The sequence below is a fragment of the Orbicella faveolata genome, unplaced genomic scaffold (genome assembly GCF_042242905.1).
Source record: "Orbicella faveolata isolate gen_17 unplaced genomic scaffold, um_ofav_v1 contig_34, whole genome shotgun sequence".
Classification (NCBI taxonomy): Eukaryota; Metazoa; Cnidaria; class Anthozoa; order Scleractinia; family Merulinidae; genus Orbicella; species Orbicella faveolata.
Genome location: NW_028301563.1, coordinates 17,695,001 through 17,710,902, shown reverse-complemented (window position 1 = coordinate 17,710,902; position 15,902 = coordinate 17,695,001). Strand labels below are relative to the sequence as shown.

Here is a 15,902-nt window from a genome sequence, read left to right as displayed (position 1 = left end):
TATCCCGAGATTCGTGCCGTAAAATATAAAATCATTTTTTTTAATCGACGTTGTCCTCAGCGTCGCGTCTTGGTTTCTTAAACTCCCTAATAGCGCTTTGACGAGGTCACCAAAATATAATAATGTTACAACATGAAAGAAACAAAAGCAAACACGCACTTTCTCGCTGCGTGTGCGCATATTGCGAAATGTAGGTCACAGACGTTCATGCGCACTCGAAGAAATGCTTTGACGAGGTCACTTAAATAATGTAACAGCAAGGAAAAAAAAAAAAAAAAAAAAAAAAAAGACAACGCGCGCTTTCTTGTTGCGTTTTCCCATAAAAGGAAAAGAATAGCAGATTTTCCAGCGCACTTGAAAGATTAGCGCTTTGACGAGGTCACCAAAATATGATAATGTTACAGGAAGGAGAAAAGAACAAACGTGCGCTTTCTCGCTGTGTATGCGCATACAACCAAAAGAACATTTCATGTTTCAGCGTCCTTGGAAAATTAGCGCTTTGACGAGGTCACTAAAAGAATGTTACAGTAAATAATCGATGTGCTCACCACTCGTTGATCACGATATTTTGCCCATATTTTGTTTAGTCCCCAGTCCATTTATTGCTGTAGTCCAGCCACAGATAGTCTCATCCAGTTCTTATGTGAGATAAAGGGGTGTGTCGGGGGCAGGTCTTAGGTCTGGGACGAATCTACCCACAAGCCTTTGAGATCCTGCAGGCAGCCAAAAGAGCAAACAAGATGGCTTCCGAAATGTTAGTCCTCGAGAACTTCATTGGTGGAAAATTCGTGCCTTGTGCGAATCACATCGATAGCTACGACCCATCAACAGGGAAAGTTTACTGCAAGGTTCCTGACAGCGGAGAAGAAGAAGTTGACATGGCCGTCAAGGCTGCCAGCGAGGCTTTCGAAAGGTCAGGATTAAGGCTTTTCTGCATAATTTGCATGGTGGCCGGCCAGTGCTTACGTTTGTTGCAGTAGAATGAAGATCGCGTGTCTCAGGACGAATTTTTGTTTTAACGGTCCCTCATTTTTTTCTCACCCTATTATACGTGATAGGAACGGCCTGCATGATAACTACATGTATATCAGGGCCATTCCATCTCTATTGAGGACTTTAAATTTAACCCTGTTAGAAAAGTAAATATTTTACCCCTCCACCATCTCCACCCAAAAAAAGAACATGAAAGTGCTGTCATACTTCTCCCTTTGAACATAATTTCTAAAAGATCAAAGGTACTCAAAAGTGGTCTTTAAAGACTCCCTCCTCCCCCTCAGATTTCCGAGACCCTCAATGAGGGAAGGGTGTGCATATAAAAAAATGGAATGGCTCAATTCCCCCTCCCCCGCAGGTGCTGCCTTTCTAATCGTATCTAATTTTGTAACAGCTCCTTTTCCCAATGCATCTGCAGATGGGGATTAAATAGTGCTCTCTTGTTTTGTTGTCTGGCTTTAGTTTAGTTGACCAGTTGTAGAGTTTGATTGTCTTTATGGGAGTGTAAATATACAGTGCCAGTGAAATTTACTTAGAAAATATTCATGAGTACATGCTAGAGGGTTAGTGATGAATGAACCCCTCCTGGCTGAGCTGGTCAGAGCCATTGGCATTGCCACACTGCTTGGCACTGCTCTGCAAAATGATCATTCAGAAGGTGCTATGTACCCACTTGTTTGCACAAAATTTAAAATTATCACGCTCCATGCATGCACAGCTTGCTTTTATCGCTGATCATGCATTCAGGAAAAGCTTGTGAAGGAGAAAGGTTCTAAAGAAAAAAAAAAGGCATGACCCTCCTTCACTTTTCTGGTTTAAACCACAGCCCTGCTGGAAATTTCACAGTTAAAAGCAGTGCTCCCTAAATTGGGCTTGGTATGGATATTGCCTGTAGTGACACAATGCTATGTACTTGACCTTGCAGGGGCTTCAATAGTAGCCGGGTAGCGGGTAGATCTACCCCCTTGTAATGAGCAGACCACCCACTTGTGGTTGTCGTGATTAGCCGAACACAAATAACTAATAAGATCAGATAATTTCCTCGCAGCTAAGGATTCTCTTCAAGAAATTTGGCAAAATACATGTAAGTCTTATGTTATAGGTAAAGAAAAAGAAAGGTACAAGAAAACACTTTCTAGTGTTAACTCAGCCTTTTGGACCATGAGAGATGAAGGAAAGTCTAACCTAATGCATGAGAACAATATGAAGTGAAAAAACTGTGCCAGGCACTTCAGCTGAAATTGAAAGGAAACTGGGACTAAGCATGAATAATGATGGCTGCCAAAAGGCAATCATTATTAGCATATTTTGTCCCAACATCAAAACAAAAGAGGTCGCAAAAGAATGAGAGGAGAGGTTAGTTGAATATATTGAAAGGGACACATTTCGGTGTTAAAACTTTAACATTATGCTTCTTTTTGTGGTGAGATATGATGTATCATACATGAAGCAATTTGAATATGAAGAATTAAAATGCCACATGTTATCAACCTTGTCTTTCAAATTGACTGACTTCTAGGAACAACAAAGCAACATAAAAATAGGCTTCAAAATGCTGGAAAATGCATCTGCGAGGGTCTGGAATTTCAAAATTTCCTGGGTGAGCATGTCCTCAGACCCCCTAGTTGGAGCCTTCCAAGAAACTACCCACCTGTTTTTCTAAACTACCCTCTTGTGCCAAAAATTATTGAAATCCTTGCCTGGACAGAATTAGAGTAGATTTGTAATTAATGTTGTCATTTTCCTGTAGCTGGTCTGTCACTACACCAGAATTTCGTTCAGGGATTATGAGAAAGATTGCAGATCTAATTGAGTCCCAGTTAGATGAGTTTGCCGAGGCAGAATCAAGGGATCAGGGCAAGCCAGTGATGCTGGCCAAAAAGGTGGATATCCCACGCGCCTGCCTGAATTTTAGATTCTTTGCTTCCACGATAATAAATGCTTCATCTTCAAATCAGTAAGTCCTGTACATGTATTAATTTATAGATTACTGTGTAATTCTCTTAGTTGAAAGTGATACTCATGTACCACAAGAGAAACAACAGGGCTGGAAAAACAATAATCGAACTTTAGCTTACTCCTCCAACAATCAGCTCTCAAATTTTGCTTGTCCTAGGCATGTCTAAGTTTAACTTTTTCTTTTTTCTTGGTAGAAGACTTGCCTGGACCTTTGCCCTATAGGCAAGTGAGAATGAAAAGTAACTTACGCAGCAAGAAAATCTATTAATTTGTCTTGGATGATTGGACAGCTTTTTTTTTTAAACCCTGAAGCTAGTCTCAATATCAAATGAAACTCGTGAATTAACATATGACTGATATCAAACCAGTAATTTAATGATAACTGTTGATTTATTGCTCATCAATTGTTGTTTTTGTGAAAGTTCTTTTAGATGTAACACTGACCCACTGAATTGTCTTTTATCATCATTTACAACTTCATTTTTCACAGTTCTAATATTCTGGAAAATGTGGGTGCAATGAACTACTCCATCCGATCTCCAATAGGCGTGGCTGGCTTGATCTCCCCATGGAACTTACCCATTTACCTGTTAACATTTAAAATTGCACCTGCCATTGGTGCTGGCAACACTGTTGTCTGTAAACCAAGTGAAATGACATCTGTTACCGCATGGATGATGGCAAAGGTTCTCAATGAAGCAGGTACTTTGACTTGCCTGCAGTTTCTGCAGAGATCAGCCTGTGCATGTATGATGATGCATGTCTAGTGAACATTGCATATTCAATAGTCTCATTGCCCTGTACAACATGGCTCCAACTTTCAATTTTGGAGATGAAAATCTAGTGTGTGACCAGTCTCAAATGAAAGCTGTTGAGGCATATTCTGAACTCAAGTGATACCAAGTACGTTGTATTATAAAATTACAAAATTGTTTTAACCAGGAGATTGGTAGATGACACCCTAAATCTAGTTTTAAAAGAACAGCATTAACATTGGTGCTGTTTTTGCTCTCGTTTGAAATAATTAGTGAAACGTAATCCTGTTTCAAAACATGTATTTCCATTTGAATGTTTAATTACCTTAGCAAGACTCATTTTCAAACACAGTTGAAAGATGCAAACTGTTAAGTTCACAGAGTGACATGTAATATTTGGGATGATTTTGGGTGTTTTTCTTGGAAATATATTTTTTTTATTTTCAACACATTTTTGTGGTTGAATTGGCGGCACTCTACATTGTACAACTTTTTCAGGGGACAAGAAGATAAACGGATTTTGAAGATTTTTTTGTAAGGCTGGTATCTCTTATCCTGCATCGTGGGTTACTAGCATCTGCGAAATAGCACACAAATCCTTATTCTAGACCCCCAATGAAGAAAAAAAACACCGGAATTCACTTTCGAAATCTTTCCTGATTCTAATTGTTATTTTCAATACTCCGGTCCCGCGGAGCCAACAAATGGTTGCGAAAAATTAAAAGCTGTAAAAATATAAGAGGGGACAGATAACAACAGAAAACATGCAGACCTACATTGTATGCTAGTACTGTCAAATGGCTCTACTCCACTACTCCTCCTAAATAACACAGCATAAAATGCCCTTCAGAAACAAGTGTGAATCAAAAAGGCTGAGAAAGCAAAATTCAAGAGAGAATGCAAAAGTGTGCAAACGTCATGAACTGTAGGAGTCCGTGTCGTTTAAGCACAACAAACCATTCAGGTAAACTAAACATCAAAATGTACGAGTAAATGCCATTTGCGACGCAGGCTAGCATCTCTGAGTTTTCACCCCTGATTTTTTTTTTGTTGACAGGTCTCCCTCCGGGTGTTGTTAACTTGGTGTTCGGCACTGGACCAAAGGCAGGAGCTCCAATTGTGAAGCATCCTGACATTCCAGTGGTATCATTCACTGGTTCAACTGCCACTGGTCAAGCCATCACAGAAATGAGTGCTCCATTTTACAAGAAACTTTCACTGGAAGTGAGTGCTAAATCTGAGCATCTCCTACTGTACATGTATATACTGTAATCAGGGCTGTCATTAACTTTTGTTTCACCTGTTGCCTTGGTCTTCACACCCATAATAATCTTGTTACTTTATGAGTGAATTGTATGAACTAAAGGCATTAGTATCAAGGGCCCACCAAGCATGTTCAGCCATAGCAGGTGCAATAGGTTACGCCCTTATTGACAGCCCTGATATTAAGCCTAATAACTGCAGCTGATAAATTAAAACACCAATTAAAGTGAAAAAAGGAAGCTAGTTATAGAGAAATTAGCTGAGACTGAACATTTGTAATTCTTACTTGAAATTTCACATCTATTCTGCGTGAGTAAATTTCTAAGCTTGCCCTAAATGGGCAAGCTCTAACTACATGTATAATGTAGTTTAGTATCACCCAACTAGAGGACTAATGCAAATCCTGCATTTTAATTGGCTACGCTACTAGAGGACTATTAGTAATAGTCCTTGAGTAGCAAAATTGGCGCATTTGAGCATGACGCTTTCTTTCGTTTTATTCCCAAATAAATATTTCTCCAACTTGCATTTGTTAACTTTATTTTTAACTTTTCTGTCCGACTAGTTGGGTGATACTAAAACAATTAGACCCTTTGCCCTCAAGGGCCACAGGTCAATAGCCCATTCGGCTTTGCCTCATGGGCTATTGACCCGCAGCCCTTGCGGGCTTTGGGTCTAATTGTTAACTAGCCCCCAAATCATTCTCACTAGCCCCAAAAGGTGGAATATCTCTTACAGTACATCAATCTGTAGTTTGAACTTAAATTTTTTCCAAGAAACTTCACTTGCCCATGGGGTAAGTGACAGACAGAATACACTAGCCCTGACTGGAAAATCCACTGGTCCCACTTATTGGGCAGGACCCTTGGATGAGATCTGTTATACTAATCACTACATACAGGTATATGTACAATGTAGCTAGCTGACTGCTGTCAACTCAGCTGGTACTCCCATCCTCCCTACGCACCCCCTCCCCCCACTAATCCTCTGCCCCCCACCCAAAAAAAAAACAACTGATAGACTGACTACGTGTATATAGACCGTATTGGCAGGAGACACAGTCAGTAATATTTACACTTTAATTGCAACTGAATTTTTGTCTTCATATACATGTAATTTATAGCTTGGAGGGAAGAATGCAGCCATAATTTTTGATGATGCAGATCTGGATAAATGCGTAGCTACAACTGTCAGGTTTGCACAAATTTAAGCTTTAGTTCGCTTTTCTCATGACGATGCAGTTAGTGCTGATAGCCTGTAATTGACTCAGGAAGGTTGAAATTCAGCAGCACTCATTCATGCACTCGAGAAGCAGTCAAACTTCTCAAGGACAAAAGCAGGAATTTAGGCTTGACATGACACTGTGTCAGTTTTCATTGAGTGGTAAATAACAGAAAAGGGAGTTAGTAGGGTCCAGCACAATTTTTATGTCCAATCATACATGTATTGACCAGTGATTAACCAAGTCAGACAATGGCAAATTAACATATGAAGATTTACCAAGACATGCTGTAGGTTTCTGTCAAACCATTAATGCCACAATCAGTGAATAATAAAAGTACTGGGTGAAAAGCTTCCAGTAAAATTTATATTTTTATAATAACTTTACCAAAATTAATAAAGTTGTTGGGGATATTTTGATAAATTATTATTGTCTCATTGTGAATGCCATGAGCTGTCAAGGTGGTTTTGTTATTAAATACAGTAATTATAAACTGAATTGCGGCATTAATTCTGTGATTGCATGGTCTGTTACTTTCCTGCAGGTCCAGTTTTGCCAATCAAGGAGAGATCTGTCTTTGTACCAGCAGAGTTTACGTTCAAAAAGGGATTTATGACCAGTTTTTAGAGAAATTTGTGGAGCAAACCAGGTACTTAAGTTTAAGGTTATTCCACAGTTTTGCATTGGTCATCCTCACTGCCCATGATTTTTGCATTATAATTTAGTGCACGCACACAAGTGCATGTGCATACACAACTAAGAGATTTACCTCAAGCTAAGTTCGATAGCGAAATAAATGCTTGTTTTGTCGCAAACTAGCACGGTGACCTACATTTTTAAATTCATTAATTTGGAGTAAAAATTATCCCCTTTAAGTTAAAATTGTTCAGAAGGGAAAAAAGATATACATGTAACTAAAAGAGTGCACAAAACCATTACTCAAGGATGCAAATTATGACCTCAAAAACAACGATTGGAGGAACATTTTGAGTCAGTGTCACTTAGAATTGTGTGATTTTTCCATAAATTATATTATTACATTGTTTCAAGTGCCCGAGACTTTCTACAAATCAAGATTTTTCAAGTATTGCTTTAATAACCTTTTCTTCCAGCAACTGCAAAATGTAGTGTGAACTGATGAAATAATGCTTGCATTATTTCATGCAAGTAATTAGGCTAAATGGCATAAGATTGGCCCGTCATATCTCTTAAGGTAATTCTCCCAAAATAAAACTGCACATAGATTTTTGTTCAAACATTGTCCAATGAATATTTATCGTATGAGAACTTTTATTGTAAAATAAAAAGGGGGGTGCCCATGCTCGTCAAGGAGCAGTGAGGCATTGAAAATGTCCCATTTTAGCATTATTTAATGCTTATTACAAGAACGCATTCCAAGTTATTGTAAACTCTTTGTGAGCCCAGACTCATGAGAACACGCCTCAAACTACAGTCAATACTTGTGTTGGACACAAATAAACATTTTTAGTGTGATTTTGACAGACAGCTGGATCCTTGTTAAAATATTGGAACGGCTATCAAGCTGCAAAATAGAAAAGACTACAGCGCAGCTGCTATTTTCCTTAGTAATTCAATTTTCAACAATAGAAATCAGATCAGGCTTTTCTCATGCAAAGCTAATGATTAGTTGATTAAAATGACTGGAAAAAAAATTGGGGTGCCCATGCTCGTTAGTGAGCTATAGCCCTTTTTCAACTGACAGAACTCAATATCAAGGCAAATCCGTCCATGTTTTCGATGTGCGCATGCACGAATGTGTGCTAATGATGCCATAAATCATGCGCAGTAAGGATGCGCAATGCAATACTGGGGAATGACCTTAATTGAGCATGGTGACCTATCCTTTTATTGTATTTTTCGAAACAGTGCTTGGTAGGGAACATTCAGGGAAAGTTTCAAATAAATTATTGTTTGGTAACTTTTATTTTTGAGGAATTGCCTAGTTAATTTAACTGCCATTGCTGTACATTGGGAGTTTATTTTGACAGGTAATATAGTCAATAGTATTTTTAATTGGCTTTGGTTCTAAGAGTAAAATTTGTTATTTTCAAAGAAACTAAAGCATATTTTTTTTAAATTGTTTTTTTTTTTTTCACATCAGGCAACTCAGGGTTGGTTCCCCCAAAGATGTAACAACTAATGTTGGGGCACTTGTCAGCAAAGAACATTTAGCTAAGGTGAGGTTCAAAATGTAACCGGAAAAACAACAACAACAACAACAATAACAACAAACAAACCAACAAACTAGCCAACAAAACAAAACGAAACAAAACAAAACAAATAAGAAGAAATGCTTCTAAAGTAAAAGTGTGAATCAATCATTCAGTTGTGAAAAATAGCCTACTTTGACTCATGTTTTAAAACAACTTGTGATGAGCAACAGGTTGTATTCCCCCCCCCCCCCCCCCACCCACCCCTGGAGATCAGTGCATTGTGGGCTTGGGCAAAACCCTTTACTCTCACAGCACCTCTTTCCATCTAGGTATAAAAAAGGGTACTGGCAAATGTAATGAGAGGGGGTGTCCCTGCGATGGACTAGCATCCCATCCAGGGAGGAAGTAGAAACTTATACTCCTAGTCACTTCATGCTACAGAAACTTTGGCTGCATGGACCACTGGCCTGATCCAGACTTACCATACCTAAATGCACTGTACCTGGTTCACTCAGATTTATAAGTTACTGTACTTCATTATCTCCTGAAGGTGCTGGGATATGTGAAACTTGCTGTGAATGAAGGTGGAGAAATTGTGTATGGTGAAGGAAAGGAGCCACCTCTGGAACTTCCAAGTCCTCATACAGAGGTAAAGAGATTTAGCTACAAAGCTGTGGAGACACTATTTTGTTCCTCCTCCCCTGATTCTAGTCACTTCTTTGAACGGTGGTAGTATTAATAACTTAATTGCTAACTACATGGATTATTACAATCTTTTCTTTTTTTTACGATCATCTGCAACTGCTAAGGCAAGTGTCGTTTCCCTCCAAAAAATTTGACAGTTTATTTGACATGCCTCTGTCACAAAGTGAAATAGAAAGAGGGGGAGGGAACTCTGTCCATTTATGTGACGTAAATTGTTTGTACAGGGTGACAGATCTTTGCATACTGTTCAACTTCATCCGCCTTTTCAAGTGACTCTGCCCAAGATTGTGGAATGCTGGTCTGCGAATACCAAGACTTTGTTCACTCGGTGACCAGGGAATTTCCAAAGCTCTAGAGGATAATCCCCAGCTGAATCTTGTTTGTTCCTCTTTGTCTTTGTAGTTTAGACACTGGCAGGTGTATAAATTGTGGCTCTTTTTTTTTTTTTTTAAAAAATCCTCAGACTTTGTGTCCTTTGTTTCAGGGATACTTCATGCGACCCACGGTTGTGACTGGTTTGTCCGATAGCACTCGTTGTATGCAGGAAGAAATATTTGGTCAGTACATTTCAGTAATGACTTGAAAAAGCAAGACCATCGTGCTTTATAGAACTAAAGCGCTTTGAACCAATCACAAAAGGAAGCAAAAGCTTTCCTGGAAACGATGTAAAGGGTGCCGGGAAAAATATAATTTTTGCCAAGCGCGAGAAAATTTGCAATTAATGCTAAGCTCCGGTAAACCCGCATAAACCAAGTCACGACTGGATTAGGTTGAGTTATGTGGTTTTGTTGCTGCTATTTGTGATAAATAGAGTGGTTTTCAACTGAGTGTCCTAAAATCAAAACTAAAGGAATCACTCTGATCAATCACAGTTAGGACACGGACAATCCAGTCAACCAATGAAGACTCAAAGCAAACGCACGTAGCAGACGTAACACGCGGAGAAACGGGTGCGAGCGACTCACGATTGGTTTTGGTTTCACTTCCGATGAGATGAAACAGTGGAGCTGTTTCTTTAGCCAGACGCGTAGCGCAGAAATGCAATTAACCAATTCTCGACACTCAAGAGAAAACTGTTCTAGTGAGAGATCAGCACAGGGCCTTGATGTGCTGCTTGTAAGATTTACGTTACGTTGCTTATACATTACAGAGGTGCGACCCAAAAAAGTCACCCGCATGAACCAGGTTAAGGCAAGGAAAACGGCAAATGGTGCCGTGTCGTGCGAGCTATCCTTATAAAGCAAAAATACGACATGCAGGGAAGACAACTGTGAAGAAAACGCGAAAAAAAAAGGCACAGGAGTTATTGACAAAATGTAATAGCTATGGCAAACTCTATATCGAGGTTCACCTTGATGATCACTGTTTCATGAAAACAGTGATCGTTTATGGGGTACTGAAGGTACAAAAGAGGCCCAAACGGCGGACTGTGTTTGGCCTTGGACTTGCGACAGAAAATAAATTAAAACTTCGAACAATCTTTTCTCAACAAACATTTTTGAAAAACAGAAAATTGTCACAACGTCAATTCTTTTGTAATTTTTTTTTCTCTGAGATTTGTTTCGCCTGGCAGTTTTGGAAAGGATCAAGACAAGCCCTGCGTGTTTTGTCGCTCAAAATGTATTTAATATGGCAATTAAACCTATATTCCCCTGGCCTATCTGAATGTTGAAAAACAAGTGACATCAAAGAGACTAGCTTTTCGCAACCGTTCGCTTTGCTTTCCATGTTCGCTAAAGCAATAAAATCTCGTCATTCCAGTTTGTAGTTTTGTCTATGTTGACGCGCAATCACCTCAAGGCCTTAACGAAATCACTTAAGTTGATGATGATCTATATTCTCATCAACTGAACAGTTTCTTAGTAATATACAGATGTTTTTAGGAGAAACTGAATGAACTCTTGATCAGCGAGTCTTTTTTCCCCCTATAGGTCCTGTGGTAGCTGTTGTACCATTCGATTCCGAGGAAGAGGTACGAGTTAAAGCCACTACCATTTTCATTTAATTGATATATTTTAACTTTTACCTTAGCTTTATTTAGCAGTGATTTTGACGCGTCAAGTGTTCCTCTTTCACTCTAACTGAGTCTTGAGAAAGCCGCAGGAGAATTGATATTTCTCTTACCCTAAAATTGATTGAGAATTGATATTTCTCTCACCCTAAACAAATGTCTTCTCTTTTTCCTTTTTTTAAAATTTACTTAACACCAATATGGCCCTTATTCCGGAGTTAACTCGCCGCGACTTATTTTTCTACCACTCCCGGTTTCGGAAAGCAACAATAACAGCAAAACCTTCATTAAAGTTTCTCCGGGGGGGGGGGGGGGAGTATTTAGCATTGCTGCTAATCGGGGACACAACATAAAAGATTTATGAATGTGAAAATAAAATATTAAGTAAATATGTAGAAATTGTACAAATATTTTAAATGGTATCCTGCAAATACCAGGAGAGTCCAGAATTAGCCAATCATTGATGCGGATTTTGCTCACGTGGACAGCCCAAGCGGCTTTACACGAATTTGAATTCCCCAGGAAAACTTTCGTGCGTGGTAGCTATCCACGGAAGAACTGGGTACTACGACGTCTGCTTGTACAGTTGATGGACGGTTCAGTCCCACGGGTATTCGCAACTGCAGGAATTATGGTTAAATTTGCATTTGTAAGGGTAAACCGCAACCAATTAGGGTTCATTGAGAATCCACATGGGAACGCTATTGTGACAAAATTAATTTATGCCAGTAAGTAAGTATATGTCCTCAAAACAAAAGCCATTCTGCGCCTTGAGGGATTGCCTTACAAATAAGGCGTATATGTAGAATTATTTTCTCTAATTCTTCATCCTCTCTTGATTGTGTGTAGCTAATTATCTAGGCCTTGTATAAGATCCTCTTTCTCTAATGTATTTTCTCCTTGAATGTCAGGTTATTAAGCGAGCTAACGGTGTCCAGTATGGATTAGCTGCTGTAGTGTGGTCAGAAAATCTTTCACGAACCCACCGAGTGTCAAAACGCTTACAGGTATAAGAACTTGTGAATTCTGGGTGACTTAATTTCGCAGTGTAGTCTATAGTACTGAGTTCCTTGGCAAGGAATTGTCAATTTGGTTCCTAAGTGTAGATCAACGCGCAGTAGATAATCAGTCGCAGCACTGACACTCTCTCTAAACATTAGTGGCAAAAAGTAAAGAGGAAAAACGAAAGTGAAGCCTTAAAACAGCTAAAGGAATACAGAAACCTGAAACTGACGTGAACAAAGATCATAAGCGCTAGCCAAAAGGCAGGCATGGGTTTTCGGTATCGGAAACAACCTGGTTGTGTAAAAAAAAGTCGCTATAAGAATAGCGCTCAGCAAACCGCCCATCGGACAGAATACCGTCGAACATGTAATGGTGGTTTTGGAGAGAATCTGAATCTATGTCCAGACGTGAATCAGTGCCCTTATTTTAATGATCCGTTCGTTTGAGTTTTTTATCTTTGTGTTTCGTTATTCTTTAGTGACTTGTCATTAAGGTATGGTGTTTTTTTAAACAAATTACAAACTAGTAATCAAAGATTAGTGCAGTGCGGCCGTCCCAAAAAATTTTACGCAACAATCGCTGCGGCAAAGAAAGCGATGTCCGCCAAATGAAGAATATTAATAAAATTACTATTAAACCTCCTCATCCCCTCCCCCAATCAAAAATATAATGGTTCATCGTTTACTGAGCTGTCTTTTGTGTTTATAATAAGTGATTCGTCACGCAATGTCAGTTTCATCGCCAATAAAGTGGTGCTGCGTGACCAATCGTAAATTAAAGCATCAAAAGATGTTTTCTACTGTTGTTTCAGGCCGGGACAGTGTGGTGTAACTGCTGGTTGGTCCGTGACCTGAATATGCCGTTCGGAGGATTCAAGGCTTCAGGTATCGGCCGAGAAGGGGCCAAGGAGTCATACGAGTTCTACACAGAAGTCAAAACAGTTTGCATCAAGATGTAGGGTCCACGACAGTCATGTCATTTTAGGTCTCTAACTGGTCTCGCCAAAATATTTGTAACGCAGTAACGTAACCACAGAGGTTTAGCAAGCATACCGGGAGTGAAAGAGCACTTAGCTGTCGCAAAATCGATGGTCATTTCCTCAGAAGTGCTTGTTGTAAGTTTCGGATCATATGTAACCAAACAAGCAAAGGCTTGTGAGCACTCGGACGGTGTCACATGACAACATTACGCTATGTTGCCTAGCAACTTCTCTAAACAACCGAACATAACACACGACTCAAAGTTGTGTTTTTCTCCAAGAGTGTTCTGATCAAATTTTTCATCCACTATTCACTTTGTATATCTCCTTAAACATACGTGGGAAGATCAATGGGGACTGGACAGTAAATGAGACTGATAAAACAGTGTACATGTAAAAGGTCATCCGAAGACTTAGCTTTTAAAAAACCGCTCAAGCTCAACCACTGGGTATCTTAGATCAATTTAGGGAAAATAAATATCAATATCACTGGCTTTGGTTTTTTGTTTTTCTTACGTTACCGTTAGTCTTTTATCGTTGAAAATTGCGGATTCAGTTTCAAGCAATGGCTAAGAAGTGGTGTATGTCACATTCTGTGCTGAACTATACTGGGTGAATCAGTCGATCAGGTTCTCACTCAAAGTAAAGTTTGACAGTGTGTTTTGAAAGAGGGAGCCACAAATGAAACAGTTAGTAACGTTTGCTATATCAAAATTCTTGGTGACTCCGAGGTCTAAATTGGACAACTTTACCAGGCTACTTTGTCTGAAATTCCCATAAAATACTTGCTCTAAAGAAAAGAACATAGACATAGAAGTTCGACAGATAGCTTTGGTACCATGTTGGAATTTTCACCTCGTGTTAACCTTAATGTAAAAACCTATTAATTTTTGATTAAGTGTGTCTTCTTTTAGGAGCTACTATTGAGCTACTATTTTACACGCTTGTTTCCTCTTCCCCAGTCGCCACTCTGGTTTTGAGGTCACGTATTCCCCACTCTGGTTTCCAGGTCGCTTGGTTTCAAGGTCACTTATTCCCCACTCTGGTTTCCAGCTCAAATTCAGCCATGCTAGGATGCTAGTCATGTCGTAGGACTTGCAAAACAAAGGAACGTCAGGCTGGACTGGTACGAGTTTCTTTGTTTTTGATGTCCCACTGTGTAACATGCGTTCCAGCATGGCTGAATTTGTACCATGTGACCGGATCGTGTGAGTCCTTTGTAAACGTTTTTGCATAGGGTAGGATTCGATTACTGAATGCCACACAACACAGAATCAAACAACGGTCACTTTAACTTTCAATAAATCCTTCGCGGTGAGTTTTTATTGGCCAAAACCTCACCACACCATATATCTGCAAATACCTGACTAGACATAACGACTTTCTCTTGTAAAGTGTTGTCTGAGAGCCATTTTTCTTGAAATGATATTCGGCTCAAAAGAAGCTTTGTCATCTCGACGATTACATGAGCAAGGCAGGTTCTGTATCCCGAAAATTGCAGCGAAAAAACCAACTCAGTAATCAAATGATGAAACCGATGCATATTTTTATTATGTTTTTCTCGTTTCTTGATCTCGTCTTATTGAAATCCAAGCTAATCTTCTTGTAGTCCTGATATTTGTGATGCTAGCGCAAAAAAAGAAGAAGAAGAAGAAGAAAAGAACAAAAAAAAAAACATGCTACACGCACACTAAACTTGCTGAAGGGTAACTATGGAGTTTTCACTTTTCAAGCGACTCTTTTCAAGAACGTAACCTGATGTTGCATTCTAAATTCATTCTAGAGACCATTTAAGTCGAGGCTAGGGTTTTAACAATAGGAGCTTTTCCGCGTCTGGTTAATTGAGGTGTCCACTGAACACATGGGAGTTGATGTAAAGTGTCATTTGGGGTTTATAACAGAGTGTAAAAATAGGTACCCTAACCACATCCCCTCTTGTCAGTGCCAGTCAACGAACTATGAACTGGTGGAACAATGAGTTCTTTTAATTAACTTGAAATAACAAAAACAATGTTTGGGAACAGATTCCTTCTCAAAAATGGTAATTTACTGCTTTGTCTACGCCATCACGTATTCCCTGTCTTGTTTTGATATTAGAGTTTGTCTTTGATTATTACAGTTTAAACTTGTTGTTGTTGTTGTTGTTGTTGTTTTTGTTGTTTCTTACTCTTTTATTTTATTCCAGCCTGCTTTTTTATGTGGTATGACTTTAATCATACGCAAGACAGGTTTGAAAACTGAATTAATTATGTGCGGTTTTTTGAATGAATTGACACTCTCTAGAGCTAATCTGTTTAAGACGAACTAGACTGTTAAATAAGCAAATAGGTTGCAAATGATGGAGTTTTAAAGCACCAACCGAAGTTATGTGGGGTTATGAATGCCAGTCACGTACAAGCAATTCAACTACCCCTGACAGAATTGATGGAGTATTGTGATCATTGTGTGCTTATAACAATCATGAAATGAAAACTGAACATTTTCATCAGTTCTACAGCGCTAGCTTGTTCATGATTAGTAAGCCTTGAAATATCGATTTAAACATATATAAGCCTAACTTGGGGACAAACCTTGGTGTCCGCTCAACAATTATTCAGGACGTCCGTTTTGGAAAAATTGGTTAGAGCTAAAGTGGTCATTAGGCAATTTGCATGACATAATGCATAACAAAACAATAACTTACAACAAAACAGAATGAAAACCACCCAATACCTATTGATCGACATACTCCTAGGATCACGTCGTATTAATTCTTCTTTATCCTCTGTTATTGAAATCGAAGCAATCATTAACGCTTTTGCGCTGTTCGCGTAAAATCGCAGAGGGACCCATCGGT

At 39.1% G+C, this 15,902-nt stretch overlaps 1 protein-coding gene across 1 annotated transcript; it reads left to right on the top strand.

Annotated features, from left to right (window-relative positions):
• Positions 1 to 457: 457 nt before the first annotated feature.
• LOC110060548 (2-aminomuconic semialdehyde dehydrogenase-like) lies at positions 458 to 13,560 on the top strand. The gene is made up of 12 exons (XM_089271767.1): positions 458 to 913; positions 2,744 to 2,950; positions 3,443 to 3,654; positions 4,765 to 4,931; positions 6,094 to 6,164; positions 6,737 to 6,841; positions 8,315 to 8,390; positions 8,917 to 9,015; positions 9,556 to 9,628; positions 11,003 to 11,043; positions 11,994 to 12,089; positions 12,899 to 13,560. Exons 1-12 carry the CDS (start codon positions 741 to 743, stop codon positions 13,043 to 13,045), a joined length of 1,467 nt encoding a protein of 488 aa, XP_089127893.1. The 5' UTR covers positions 458 to 740; the 3' UTR covers positions 13,046 to 13,560.
• Positions 13,561 to 15,902: the final 2,342 nt, after the last annotated feature.